This window comes from Apium graveolens, chromosome 3 (assembly GCF_009905375.1).
Source record: "Apium graveolens cultivar Ventura chromosome 3, ASM990537v1, whole genome shotgun sequence".
In the NCBI taxonomy this organism is placed as follows: domain Eukaryota; kingdom Viridiplantae; phylum Streptophyta; class Magnoliopsida; order Apiales; family Apiaceae; genus Apium; species Apium graveolens.
Genome location: NC_133649.1, coordinates 3582667 through 3598152, shown reverse-complemented (window position 1 = coordinate 3598152; position 15486 = coordinate 3582667). Strand labels below are relative to the sequence as shown.

General features: G+C 35.8%; 3 protein-coding genes and 1 long non-coding RNA gene across 4 annotated transcripts; 1 reads left to right on the top strand and 3 right to left on the bottom strand.

Annotated features, from left to right (window-relative positions):
- Positions 1-293: 293 nt before the first annotated feature.
- On the bottom strand, positions 294-2338 carry LOC141711490 (pentatricopeptide repeat-containing protein At4g18520, chloroplastic-like). The gene has a single exon (XM_074513951.1). It carries the CDS (start codon positions 2255-2257, stop codon positions 479-481), a length of 1779 nt encoding a protein of 592 aa, XP_074370052.1. The 5' UTR covers positions 2258-2338; the 3' UTR covers positions 294-478.
- Positions 2339-2522: 184 nt separating this feature from the next.
- Positions 2523-5704, bottom strand: LOC141711489 (putative glucan 1,3-beta-glucosidase A). Its single transcript, XM_074513950.1, has 8 exons — positions 5366-5704; positions 5153-5272; positions 4656-4850; positions 4131-4286; positions 3757-3926; positions 3480-3635; positions 2962-3311; positions 2523-2850 (listed from the first exon to the last, which is right to left on the bottom strand). Exons 1-8 carry the CDS (start codon positions 5552-5554, stop codon positions 2627-2629), a joined length of 1560 nt encoding a protein of 519 aa, XP_074370051.1. The 5' UTR covers positions 5555-5704; the 3' UTR covers positions 2523-2626.
- A 4807-nt stretch (positions 5705-10511) lies between these two features.
- On the top strand, positions 10512-11864 carry LOC141710534 (uncharacterized). The gene is made up of 3 exons (XR_012570955.1): positions 10512-10723; positions 10945-11073; positions 11177-11864. It is a non-coding gene; the product is annotated as an uncharacterized LOC141710534 (long non-coding RNA).
- A 1434-nt stretch (positions 11865-13298) lies between these two features.
- On the bottom strand, positions 13299-15266 carry LOC141711488 (ethylene-responsive transcription factor RAP2-4-like). Its single transcript, XM_074513949.1, has one exon. The coding sequence runs from the start codon at positions 14573-14575 to the stop codon at positions 13505-13507; it is 1071 nt and encodes a 356-aa protein (XP_074370050.1). The 5' UTR covers positions 14576-15266; the 3' UTR covers positions 13299-13504.
- Between the last annotated feature and the right edge of the window lie 220 nt (positions 15267-15486).

Here is a 15486-nt window from a genome sequence, read left to right as displayed (position 1 = left end):
AGGGTAATTATTATATAGATCACTCAGTATACTCCAATATATCAAGCAAGTCATGGTGAAACTTTTGACATCTATTAAACCACTAATTAGATGACATGTTTTATTTCGTTAAATAATTTAAAAGCTTATTTCGTTAAATAATTTAAAAGGCATGGAAAAGATGATGAAAGGGCATTCTGATAGCTTGATGGCTAGGCTATGTCTGGCAACGTCAACCTCCTTAACGGAAAACTAAAAGAAAATTGAAAATAAATTAAATATAATTACTTGGATTTGGATTATGACAGGTTTATATAATTATGTATTTTCTCCTACTTCTATAATATCTATACTATCTAAGATAAAAATATTAAAACAACAGTGTAGGCTAATGATAAATGGGCAAAGTTCACGATTCTAACATTAGTATTGAGTAGTTTCTATGACCATTTTCTATATATTAACCGTATTAGAAACAGAGTTTTGCATTGTTCAAAAGTTAATTCACATGCAAATGCAAACAATGTTCTAAAGAAGGCTCCTTACTCCAACCAAAATCTCCGCATGTAGTAAGAACTGTTGAAAGTACATAATCGTCCACCTCTATACCCTCTGCTTGCATTCTGTGCATGAACTTCAAAGCTTCTCCACAGAACCCATTCTTTGCATAACACAGAATCATAGCTTTCCAAGAAATCAAATTCCTTTCTGGCATGCTGTCAAAAATTTGGGTTGCTTCTGAAACGCATCCGCATTTTGCATACATACTAATCAAAGAGCTTCCCACGAAAACATCAGATAAAGCAGGTGTCTTGTTAACTGAAGAGTGAATCAATCTTCCTTGCCAGACGTTTTTCAGTTTTGCACATGCTTTCAAAGCTGACGAATAGGTAAAAGAATTTGGCTCCACACCTTCACCTAACATTTCTTTCAAAAACCCAAGGGCCTCATGCTCATGGCCTAGTCGAGCGCATCCAGATATCATTGCAGTCCAGGAAACAACATCTTTAAGAAGCAAGCCTTCGAGTACATTATATGCAGTGGTGTACTCTCCACATTTACAGTATAGCCAGACAAGAGTGCTCCCCAAGTAGACGTTGCCGTGAATACAATTCTTTATTATTTGTGCATGCATTTCCTTTCCGGCAAGTAAATCCCTAACAAGACCGCATGCTTTTAGAACACTGACCATGGTCAGCTTGTTAGCAGATATTTTTCGCCTTCTCATCACCCGAAAGAGATGAAGAGCCTCTTCCCCAAGCCCATTTCGAGCATAGCCCGCTATCATGGAGGTCCAACTAACCGTATTCCTCTTTGTCATGCCATTGAAAACTGTCCTAGAATATGTGATTTCCCCACATTTGGCATACATATCAACCAGTGAAGTTTCAATAAAAACATCATTTTTACATATATATTTTACAACAGCCCCATGCAGCTGTCTTCCAAATCCCAAAGCCTGCTCATCCCCACAAGCCTTGAGAACACTACACATTGTAAACTCGTTAGGAGTAAATCCCTGGTTTAACATCTGCAAAAACAAGGTAATAGCCTGGTCGCCCAACTGTCGCCGTGAGCAAGCAGAGATGAGTGTCGTCCAGCTGACTACATCCCTGTGTTTCATCCATAGAAACGCACGAAATGTATCTCCCAAATCACCGCATTGTGCATAAAAATACACAACAGCAGTATCTACAATCAAGTTACTACAAGAGTGTTTAACAATACAAGCTTGAATTTGTTTGCCAAGCTGAAAATCTAATCTACGGGTAGACAAATTAAGAATACAAACATAAGTTTTAGCGTTAGGGAGAATCCCAGAATTAAAAAGAGATTCTAAGAAGCTAAAAGCTTGATAATCCAAGCCAAAAGTAATGTAGGCATTAAGAAGAGCGGTCCAAGAAACAATATTTGGTTTAGACATACTATCAAACAGGTTGCGAGCAATGATCAGCTCCCCAAATCTAATATAAGCAGAAATCAAATTATTAAACAAGAAAGTAGAAGTAGTAGAGGACCTAGTAATGATGGAGTGAAGAATTTCAACATGTTTAAGAGTAGAACACGACTCAAGTTGAGAAGCAACAAAGGTGGGGTCCATGTAAGCAGAAACATCATGGGTAAATGAATGGCATTTACGTTTTGAGGAGCGGACATTAGTTTTATATTTAGTGGTTTGTTTGGGAAGAAGATGTTGTTGTTGTTGTTGTTGATTATTGTTAGTAAAGTGGAGGAGAGACGACAGTATTTGTGTTTGTGGGAATGTCGCCGACAACATCGTACCCCTCAGCTTGATTTTGCAGGCTGTAAGGCTCCTGTCTGCTCAATTTATGTATACGGAGCACGCATGGATAGTTCTCGTTTATAAGTTTATAAGTCTACAAGTCATATTTGTCAAAAAAAAAAAAACTTATGTATACTGTTTCACAGTACATTTGGACTGCATTTCTTCTTTCTTTTTATGGAAATATTTTTTCCAATTCTAATTTCTGATATTTATTTAATTTTTTAAAAACAATACAAAAAAAACGCAGGTCCGAGAATTTATTCAAGAAAGATATTACTAATTCTGTGAAATACACTTGCTGCAGTAATCAATCAGTAGTATAACGTGGCTAATGAGGTAAGATGTTTTAATTGATGTAATTCATGTGAATACAGTTGACGATTCCAATTTTGTAACTCCGGTGTTTTCGATATTGATATAACCATTCTTGATCATCCACTCCAAACTCCAGTGTTGATTCACGTTTTTGAGAGTCCAGTAAGCCCACCCAAATGTTGCACGCCCGTATAAAGCTAGCTGTGCATTGCCAAATCTTTGGTAGTCCTCTTTTGTTGCCGTAATTCCCCATTCAGCCACCCATTCCCCTGTTTATAACAAAAACAACACAAGTGCTTGCTGAGCAATTGCAAATGTTTAACCACACAGGATACATACATTCATACCATTTCATACTTGTTCATGGTGACACCACTTACCAACTAAAATAAGAGGTCCATTTGATGTATTGACCATGCTCAATTCTGCTGATCTGTTGTTGTTAACATAATCGATATGTTGCTGCACTGTCATTCTATCAAAAAAATCAGCGAATAGGTTGTAGTAATGCACATCAATGACCACTCTGTCTAGGCCGCTGCCTAAAGACAGGAGCTCAGTGTTATCCGCTGACAATCTGTTGCACATTATCACGTAAGCGCTGGACGAGTGCTTGCGAACCACATCATAACCATCACGGTAATACTTGGTCACAGTATCCAGGGACACCCCTGGTGCTGTAGGCTCGTTCAGCAGCTCAATTGCATAAAAGCTTGAATCTTTTGCATACCTATTTATGTGCATAAATGTAGATTACTAAATTCTCAAGTAAAAAATTTTACATCTTAGTTTTTTATAAAACTAAGCATTCACTTGTCTGTGCTTAACTGCTTAGAAAAAATATGAAACAACATTTCGATTATTGATAAGCATATATAGAAAGGGCCCTTCACTGTACCTAGCGGATAAGAAATCAATAACATCTAGAGTCTGTTGAATACTGGACTCGGTTTTTCCCCATTCCAGGGAACCATCGCGTGAGGCGCTGTGTTCGTTGCCATTTTGGGATCCTGGTGCAGCATGTAGATCAACAATAACCTGCAAGCTATATTTTCTGTGGCAGAAAGAAAAGGAGTAACCATATCAGTTGAACGTCTAGCTTGACCGGCTATGCTGATTGAACAAACAATAGGGCTAATTAGATAAAGTTGTGGGTGAACAAGAAACTAACGTACTTTGCCCACGTGAAAGCATTGTCTAATGCTGCTAAGGATCCGCCAACGTATGGCTTCGGTGGTGTTGGATCACTGGCAATCCACCACCCTACAGGAATTCTTACGGCATTCAATCCGTTTTCTGATATGAACTTGAAGTCTTCTTCTGTTATGAACGTATCCCAGTGTTCCTGAGGATTACAAGCAACATGATCACTAAGAGAAATAAAGTCTTAAGCTATGCACCATACAATTGAGTGGAATGTATTGGGAACATTATGAATCATGTTAATATGATTAGGGTAGAAGAGTAGGATAAAAGGGGTGCGAATGAACGTCAAGATAGAGCAGGGTAATTTATACGACAGGATTTGATACTAGTTAGTATAGCTTACTTTCATGACTTGAGCTGCTTTAGGACCATAACCATTAGTGACTTGAAATTCACCTTCAGGGCCTCTTATAGAGTTGAGCACAAAAACGGAAGGATTGTTATCTCCCCATCCGCTCTCTCCATCGTGATCTGCTGTCACAAACTCCTCTGTTCGTACCTATAAGCGTCCCAAAGAATTGCATAATACTCAATTTGATTCACATAACTATCTAGCTAGCTATATCAAAACTTCTTGTAAGTTGATTAATAACAATTAGTGACAACCTGCAAGTCAATCTCAGTAATTATTTATGCATTATGATACATGCATACTGACTACGTTTAAACAGTCAAAACAAAACTAAAAGTAAAATTATTATTTTGTTTTTACCCATTCTATGTTGTTGCCATACTGTCTAGCAGTAGTCAATACATAAGAGACTTACCGCGATTTTGAAACACTAGTTGCAGAAATGAAAAATAAATAAAGACAGGCAAATTGAAATCGTAGGTAGAATTAGAAAACTAGTAATAATTAGTGATTCACCTGCAGAAAGAAACCATTTGAAGCCTTGATCTTAACACGATTGGCATTATCAGAATTTCTGACAATCTGGAAAGTCTGGGATTCACCAGGTACAGTTGTAGTAGCCAATACCACATTGTTTGCATCCTTGTCTACGTCAATGAATTGCTTGTTGAACACCCTCAGCTGATAAGTAGTCTCAGTTACCCTCCATGCCTGTTGGTAAAAGCAATATATTTGAATAAGTACGTTGAACTGGAATTTAACAACCAAATTGTGTGTAAAATGACATTAAAATCAATAGAAGCAGGAGGGGAAATAGACAAGTAACACACTATTACATAATCTCCAGACACGCAATTAATCCTACATAATCTCCAGACACGCAATTAATCCTCCAATGTTAAAACTGTTGAAGAGTATAAGATCCTGTTGGAGCTTTCCTTTACCACCTTAAGGTTTTAGAGCGATTGGTTACTTAACAAAAACAAGAATGGTAGAATAGTTAAGTTACTTACGGTAAAAGTTTCCCAGCCAGAAGCATCTGATCTGTTAGCTACAATAATATTTCCTCCACCAAGTTCAGCACATAAATATTTCCCAACTGTCACGGATTTAAATTGAAGACCAGCTCCATCCTATACAGTATACATCAACAACAAAGGGGTTCCATTTACAAACTCGTTATAAAATCGATTACTGAGTATTTAGTAATGACGGACAGTACTAACCAAGAAATCTCTGTTGACAATACCATCAAACAAAGAAGGCTTAATCCAGCTTTCTGTAACGAGCCAGCCACCAAGATTTACGGCTTTAACCAGGAAACTAGGATCAGTCCTACCGTACGTATTATAAATCAAACTGCAACAAATGATAAGGATGCAAACTACTTTTCTTGTTGACATTATAAATGCCATTTGTAATTACAACTCTATTTTCATATGCCAGCAGCCGAGAGGGACTATAAATACAAGAACTGAAGAACACGAACCTAATGGAGCCCACCTACATTCTTAAAATATGTATAGTGGGCAGTGGGAACGCTACAGCATCAACCTCTGGAAGCATGTTCTTAAGAAACAGCAAAGAGTTGAATTTTTGTGAAAGTGATGTATTTGATCATGTACATATATATAGTGGATGTCTCATATTTGACTTTGACCACTTAAAATTTAGTTAGGCAAAGATTATTCAACTTGGCGAAACAAATCTAGTTGCAGAGTAATCTTGTATTATTTTACTAGGAATCGGATTGCATAGTTGTTGGTTGTCTTGTCCCTAGCATGATAAATGATAATGGTGTAGTATACATAAATATCAGTATTCTGCAGGTGCAGGGTGATTAGATAATGCATGTGTGTTTATTTTATTATGAAAGAGTTTGATTCAAGAAACACTTAGTTCCAATTCATTCGATGGATAACTACTTTGATTCAAGAAAGACGTGTTCCAACTTTTGATTTATCTCTTAGCATCTTCAATTGTGGGCATTTCTAACTTTTTCGTGTACAATTAAATCTTGATAAATTAATATTCGATAAATTAATAATCTCGTTAAATTAATAAATTTTTGTAATCCCGAGCCGGACCATTTATGCTAAATTAATAATTCGCTAAATTTATAAGATAATATTTTTTATTAATCCATATAAGTCACATATAATATATAAATTAATAATTACATGTTACATCAAAATTATAGATTTATAGAATGCACTTTTATAGTAAGCCTCAATTGTAACTGCTTCTTTTTAAAATTGATGTCGCCTTTTACTCCCTCTTGAATCTTTCTTAATGCATTATGAAGTTTTGGCGTACTATATTCATATTACAAGAGGAAATTACGTAATATAATTGTTGCTTTAAGGATATCTTTTCGTGAAACTGACTCCAACTAGGGGTGAGTATCGGTCAGTTTGGAGAGGGTCTAACCCGAACCAAACCGAAGTTAACGGTTTCCCTAAAGTCCAATCCGAAACCAAACCGTTATGTGAAAAAATCAAACCAAACCAATCCGTTTAAAACGGTTTGGTTGGGTTTGATTTCGGTTTTAACCATTTTTTCTATAAAATAAAGTTAAAATTAATTTAAACTTGAACTTTTAAATAAGAATCGAAAGTTTGTATCATATTATAGAATTATATTTTTTATTATAATCATATTCAAAAAGAATATATAGAAAAATTATGACTTTGACAAATTTAATTAAGGTAAGAAGACGAGAAATATGCGACCAACTCTCATAGTATTATTGAATAAAAATAAAAATAATGAAAACATAACACATACATAGATATTAATATCTTAGAATAAAATATTAAGATTAGTTCTTTTATATGTTTTAGTTTACACATATATTATAAATTATAAATTTATTATTAATTGCACATTACTAATATATGTATATTAATATTTCATTCTAAATATGCGGTTTGGTTCGGTTATTTCGGTCGGTTTGGAGGTAAGAACCGAAACCAAACTGAAAAAAATCGGTTTTTAAAATGTCAATCCGAAACCGAACCAAACCGTTAGTAAACCGTAAAATTCGGTTTGGTCGGTTTGGATTGAGCGGTTTCGGTCGATTTGGCTAATTTATGCTCAGCCCTAGTTCCAACTATATACTTAGTTAAATAAGGTTCATTTTATGTCGTGGTATATAGGACCGAGGCTGGTCTAGAAAAGATAGGGCCCTCTAACTTCAAGACATTACGTAATCTAATTAAATGAGTGAATCCTTTCAATTTACTTAAATTCATATATATATTTTAATATTATTTTAAGTATTCAATATATGAAAATAAATTATTATTTTGAGATTTGTATATGTTATAAAATTTCAAATAATATATCTCGATAAATTAATAAATTATTAATATATCGATAAATTAATAAATTATTAAAATATCGATAAATTAATAAATTATCAAACCCGGTCAAGCCCGGCCCGGTCAAAGCCCAGCCCGGTCCCGGCCCGGGCTTCGGGCTTCGACGGACCCTATATTTTTAGGCAAAACCCGGCCCGACTCGGCCCGGTTAAAAGTCTGGGCTTCGGCCCGGCCCGGCCCGATTAAAAACCCGAAAAAGCCCGGTTATAATTTGATTATTCTAATATATTTTCATATATATTTATAAATTCACATTTACTATAAATATAAATAATACTTTAAACACATATATATTTACATATTTGTGATTAATAATATTACTTATATACTTCGTTGCATAAATAATAAAGGAAGATATAATAAGTACACTATATATATTTGGATATCATTGTTATAATAACAATGATAAAATATATTATTCTATAAACATGTTTATTTTTTGTAGAACTTAAATGTTTTCATAGAATATTCCATGTAAATTAATATATTTTTACGATGATCTAGTTGCTAACATATGTATTATTCGGAATCTCTAATAATACTCGATCCGATTTAAATTAGAAAAAACCCGGCCCGATTCGATCCGGCCCGAAAAAAAGTCCGGTTAGGCCCGCCTCGAGGGCCCAAACAGGCTCTGATATTTTCGGAAAGCCCGGCCCGGCCCGGTGAAAGTCAAGACCCGAAAAACCTGGCCCAGTCAAAGTCCGAGTTTTTTAAGGTCCGGTCAAAGTTCGGCCATGTGGCCTTTTGTGCATCTCTGCCCTCATATCATAGTATATTACTCATCTTATTAACCGCTGTAAACCTATTTCACTAATATTGCAGGGTAGTATAATACACTGCTCGACGAAAAAGGTACTTCAGTTCGCACACAACTTTATTTTTTATATTAACCACTATAAACCTCTGTACATTTTTTTCTTGAAAGGATAAATTCATATTATAGCAATTGCTATAGCCATTTTGCAATATGCAGGGGTCGTTGCATGATTAAGCATCAATATCATAGTTCAGATTATGGCTTACGGTTGTGGCTTGTTCAAATTGGAAATTTTTAGATTTTCACAAACCAATAAAGATTATGACTCAACTGGAACATACAGGTTGAGCGTAAAAGAAGACCACTTGGACCAGCTCGGTGATGTGGTGCTTGTTGGCAGCCCACTGGATGGCTGTGCAACTGCAGATCTAGGGCGTGATCGTGATACTCACCCTCTACAATGGGATAACTGAAGATACTCGTTTTGCAAATGCATTGGGTTTCATGAAAGATGAAGCCCATGTCCAGTTGCAGCATGATCCTCCAGCAATACCAGGATTCGGAAGATTAGATTCTGCTACTCTGGCAAGCACTGTGAAGTTGAAAATGACTTTAAATTAATTGCCATCTGCCACATATATGTTATTGTATTTATGTTTATGTCAACTTTTAAGAATAAGTATGTTGAAACTTAAGAGTGTTGGTTACTTATTCAACTGTTTCCAGGATATTATGTAGATTATCAAGTACCTTGCGTTACTGATTTAGATCTAGAACAAACAAGTCTTTTTCATTATCCATGCCCATTATTATTCTTATCATCCCATTTTAGTTTTGAATTCTTCGACAAAACTGGTAACTGTCAATGTTGTGTACACTATTCTAGATGTATAGTACTGACCAACCATTCAATTAGATTATATAGCAAGCGTTAAGTGTGTTAGAAAATTAGGATTTTAGAGCTTAATTTAATTATGTTCTTGGTGTTAATCCTAAAATCTAATGATTGGAAATTGTTCAATGATATTTGAACTTAAATTTTCATGTATGGTTTTAAAAATTTCTTAATGAAATCCATATGAAATGAGATTTGAAAGTAGCTTGGAAAAGCTTGAAAAAATTTGAGAATGTTTGTCCCACATTGAAATAAATAAAGGAGGGTGTGTGCTTTATATGGTATTACCCACATAAGTAGTATACAACTACTAAGGTGTGTGATGGTCCATTGTGTTGTTATGTGCTTCACGCGCGCGCACACACACGCCCCGCCCCGGACCGGGTCGGGTCGAAGGGCGATTTGGGTGAATGTCTCGGCGTCTCGCGTACGCGAGGCGACCTGGGCGAGGATTTTATTTATTTGAGAATTATTTTAATTCGAATTTATTTATCGGTAACTGGATTATTGGGCTGGGTACTGAAATAGGCTAAGTCACTTTGTTAGTGGGCTTAGTCTAAGTATATTGAACCTGCAAATAATCTGATCTGTAACAAGTTCTGATATCAGAATCAGAACTGAAGAACTGATGAATCAAATCAGAACTTAACTTAAGTTCTGATAATAATGTGGGTGTTAATGTGAAAAGCTGTTACAAATAATTTAAATTCAATAGCTGATCAGTTTTGATTTTTCATTAATGAATTCAGAATCTGATCAGTTTTGATTTTTTCATTAATGAAGCAGTTTAATTCAGACATTAAGTGTGTGGACAGTTTCATTTTTCCTCTCTTATAAATAGAGGCTAAACTGAATGAATAATATAGAACACACTACATTCTCTTCTCTTCTCTTCAACCTCTCTGCATTTCTCTCCCACAAGTCCTGAAGTGCTGATATTTTCCGGCGACTGAGGTGCTGGTCGAAGTGGAGCTTTTGTTGCTGCTGTTAACATGAACTCCGAGCTGTTTTATCCTGGTGGAGATATTGTGCGCATCCCAAACGCAGCAGGTAAGGGCAATATTCTCTTCAAGAGCAGCCAGGACTTCGAGCAAGGCCTGGTGACTCAGCTGTGATCATTTTTTTTGGCATTTTGTATCTGTGAACCTGTATTTCATTCACTGTTAAAAGCTATGGTTTCGGGTACATCTTTTTTTCTCTCTACGTTATTTCAGTTACTGATTTTGTTTACCAGCATGTTTTGTTTTGTTAACTGTGGTCTTGGCCTAAACTTGTTAAATTCTTTATACACTTGCTTCTATGTTGCTATATTTGTTAGTGAGATTTACAACAAAGTGTGCGGTTGAGAAGAAGGTTTTAGGTGTGGTGTGCGGTTGAGAAGAAGGTTTTAAGTGTGCTTTGTGGGGGAGGCAGATAGGCGGGGTGGGGTTTTAATTGGAGTTTATGCTTATACTTAGGAGTTTGAGCATATCTAAGAACTACTGAGAGATTAGAGCAGTGCAGCACCAATGTGTCATAACATAACATCTGCATTCTGAAACAAATGGTATGCATCTTGTTGAGAATATATAATTCAAAGTTTTTTGAATTCCTGTTGATTAGGTTGTTAGTTGCTATTTTTGAATAATTAATAGATTTTGCAGTTGCAAAATTTTAGGACCATAGTTTCCAACTTTTAGGAATTCTAGCTCCATTTTTGTGTGTGTAAAGTCACAATTAATATTCTGTCAAAAGCGCAAATAAACTCATTCAGGAGTTTACTGGCAGGTGGAACATTTCAGATAATACAAATATTTGGTGTAAGTTCTGGCAACTTAAAATTCCTCCTAAAGTCAAAAATTTCAGCTGGAGGGCTCTTTTGAATTGGCCCCCAACTCTTTCTAATCTGCAGAGAAGGTTTGTTGCAGTAGATGATGCATGTCCTTTCTGTTCAATTGCCAGAGAGTCTGTATATTACTGCTTGATTGAATTTTCATTTGCCAAGAATTGTTTATCTCAGGTGATAGTTAATTCTTCCAGGATGGATGGCTAAGTTCTCCGAATTGGTTTCATAGTTTATGGAGCAAATATGATAAGGCTGTTGTGGTGAAGCACTGGACTAACCTGTAGTTGGTAACATCAAGTTTAATTGTGATGCTTCCAGTTTTTGCTCTGAACATAGGTATGGCTTCGGTTGGCTAGCCCGTGATCACGAGGGCAGTTTGTTTGGCTGGAAAAAGTGAAGCCCCCCATATTGCTGAATGTTGAGTAACCAAATCATCTAAAATCGTAAAATATTAGAGCAAGACCCCAATAGGATCATATATTTAACACTGAAGTTATTGGCTTAAAGGGAGGTTCTTAGTCGGATTCAGTTGCATTCTGCAGAACCTGCACATTTCTGCCACTCCCAGATTCCAATAATCAGACTAATTGTCTAGTCCTGGTACAAGCTTTGCTACTTCCGTTTCTTTGATTTCCCCATTTGGTCTTATTGTTAAAGATTGTAAAACTCTTTTGCAATCATTACCTAATGTTATAATTTTATTTGTAAAGCGATCTGGGAACAAGGCGCGGCTAACTGTTCAGCTTGTTCTTCACCTGGTCGTATTGATATTGTTAAATAAAATCGTTTACTTGTGTTGAAAAAAAGAAAAATTATTTGGAATAATATGTAACCTTATCAACAAACCTCAGGCACTGGAAACATATAAATGTTGGTTCTCTCACAATTGCAGTGAAAGTCATTATATATACTTTGTATTTTTAACCAAATATGGGGTTTTTACTTGCAGAACTCAGGTGTTATCTAAGAGATGATTAAAATCTGGTAATAGAGAATGAAATGACAAGTGTAATATAGGACTTTTGGTTGATTATTTCTCTATGCAATGTATGTATTTAGGGCCTTCAACAATCCAAGCATGAGTCAAGTTGTGTTTGGCTCATAAAAACGAGTGGGACCTGAAAACAAATTTGAATTGTGTTGGGCTCATTTAAATGAGTAGGGCTTGAATACAAATGTGAGACACTGGTCATAAACTAAACCGAGTCATGTAAAAAACTCGTTAACAAGTTTAGAAAATAGTAAAGGCAACGACCGAAGGGAGAGAAAAAGGGTTAACGGAGATTAGGATGTTAATCCCTAATAATCAAGTGTTATATAAATCATATTTAATACACTATTTCAAAACCTTTACATCATTATTTTAAGAGCTCAAATTTAAATTTAAGAATTTTTTTTGTCCTTCCGTGAATAGTCTTTTCTTCTTTATTCGAATATTTTTTACGAAAAGGAGAAAAGACTATTCGCGAATATTTTTCGTCAAAGGATAAAAAATTTCTTAAATTTGAACTTTTAAAATATAGATTCGATGTATCTGAAGTAATGTGTTAGATAAAGTTTAACCGACGTACCGGATCTCGGAAAGTAATGGTAAGTATTGTGCGAGGATGATTTGAAATGTGAGAAAGGAAAAAGGAGAGATAGCGAAGAAAAGAATAAAAATGATGCAAATAAGATAGCAAGTGTGTGCACCAGGGCTCCCTCAATATTCTTTATTCATGCGCATAGCCAAAGGATCCATGTTCATATATATATATATATATATTCCCACTACAATTTTTTGTAACCCCACCCCCACTTTACTAGATTTTCTTCTCAACTTTCTTTCAATTAACATCACATCGATTTTCTTTTGCGATTTCTTCTTTTTATCATCTACAGAAAATATCTTTGACGGAATAAAATTATAAGCAAAATGTTCTTCAAATTGTATATCGATATCGATTCCGTTAGCCATTAGTTTTATGATATATCACCTCATGGAATGTCAACAAGAATGCCCATAAGCAACTCTGCGAGTGAGAATAAAAATTGAGATACTATACTCTACATTTTCTGTACTAAACTCTTATTCTCGTTTCTATTAATCGAGACTAAATTATAATAAATTTAATTTAATTCTTTTTTCTGGATGTCACTGGCTCAATAGCATTGTTGACTTTTTGACTCTGAACTCTTTGTACCTCCTAAATTTTACACATCTGTTTTGTAACATTAATTTATCAAGGCATATATATTATACTGTAAGTTCGATGCTAATAAGTTGAATAAACATAATGCTGCAAATTACATTGGATAACAATAATAATTATAATATTAAATTAATACCTTCCTCCAATGGTCTAGCAAAAAAAATTAGCTGACCAATTCGGAACAACAACCAAAATTAAAAAAATAATAATAATAATAAACAAAAAGCCCTCCCTAATATGAGAGTCTGCAATTGCCAAAAAGTTCATTGCAGTTGGGCTGTACTAAAAAGAAAGCAATACTACTACTATACTATATAGATGCCCAATCGATTTCATAAGATGGATGTTTTTGTAGCCCAATGTTTTGGGCTGAGCCCATTTCCCAAGCCGGATCCTCTTCCGGAAATGTTTGACCCGATACAGGCGATGATCCATCCGAAACCGACCCATTTGTATCCGAGCTTCCCTCCACCTTCACAACATCTTCTTCTTCTTCTTCTTCTAGGTGCGCCACAGCGGAATGCGTCTTTGGCTTCTTCTTCTTCTTGCTGTTGTTAATGGCGTCAACACTCTTTCCCTCTGCCAAAGTCTGACAAATGGCTTTCAGCTTGGCTTCCACGGTTGCATGAAGCGGCTTGTAGTCCCCGAAATTACGGTTCATATGTGAGAAGTTGAGCCTTGCCGAGTCACCTCTGAGCTTGTAAGCCGCCATGTCATATGCTAGCGCCGCTTCTTCAGCTGTATCAAATGTACCCAGCCACAAACGGGTCCGGTTCTTGGGTAATCGGATCTCAGCTACCCATTTTCCCCAGTGCCTCTGTCTCACTCCCCTGTACAGCTTTCCTGGTTTTTGTGGAGAACCCGAACCCGACGCTGGCTTCACGGGCTTTGGGTTGTTGAAATTTAGTGTCCGCTGAGGTGGCCACTGAAACTGCTGCTGTTGGTATTGCTGATTAATTTGGTCTTGGATTTGGTGGATCTGTATTGGGCTAAGTTGGTTCAGCCCAATACAACTTCCTGATTGCTGTGTGTGGGCCTGTGACCCAAATTCATAACCCAAATACCCTTGTTGGGTACTTGAGGAGCTGGATGGGTACATAGCACTGGGACAGAAAGAGAGAGACTGAGGGTTGTATGTATCATTATATGATGGTGGTGGTGGTGGTGGTGGTGGTGGTGGTAAACAATAAAATGAAGGAGGAGCTACAGGGGAAGTACTTTTGATAAAAGGTTCAAGTGCTTCCATTAATTCACCACCTTCAAAATTATTTCTCCTACTAATACTATTACTAATACTATCATCATAATTATAATTATAATTATAATTATAGTTACTATTACTGCTAGTATTGCCATCCCAAAAATCCATTGGATCTCCCATGGCCCTTTAACAAATAATAAAAGGGTCGGGTCGGGTCGGGTCTTGAAATTCTAAGAAAGATACTAAACTAAACAGGGATGTGATGAAGAAAGAGGTTTCAAATAAGCAACCCCCAAGTTCCTTCCCTTTACAAAATTACAAAATAACAACTGCTATTATAAAATCAACTTTTTGGGGAATAAAAAACAAGCCCCTTGAAGTTGAATGATGCAAATATTAACAAAAAGCCTAGAGATTAATTAAAACAAAACAAACAAACAACCCCAGAAAAAAGTTGTATAAAAGATAGATATATAAACAAGAGAACCCTGTATTCTGAAAACACCTGACTTTGTTTGTTGCTAATCCCTTAAATTTATGTTAAGCTTGAATCTTGAGCATGCAAAAAAAACAAACTCATATAAAAACCAGAAATATATGCATGTGTATGAAACGAAAGACAGATGATTAACAGAAAGGGATGCACAGAAGCGGGGGAGGTTACAGAGAGGGGAAAGAGGAAGAAAATACTAACAGTTACTCCTAACAAAATATCAAAAAGAAAAGAACAACTTTTAGAAGAGCAAATTGTGCAAGGGTGTGTGTTGTGTGTGTGTACGTGTGCCTCTCCTCACTCGATCGCTTTTCTGGTTAAGCAACAAGGGGAAGGTTTAGTTTATATAGGGAGATGTCGCCCCCTGCTTTCGCCCACTTGTCTATCTTGGTTATCACATGTATTTTATTTTATGGTGTGTGCAAGTTGTGTGCCTGGTACCGTATATCTTAGAGTAAGTAAAAATGTAATGCTACAAATAGTGTTATTTTCATAATTTGAAATCAAATACTAAAAATTTCAACTTCAAAAAAGTTCTATCCTTAGATGTAAATATGCATACATGCATCCTGATTTCTAAATTTAAAATCAAAGATGT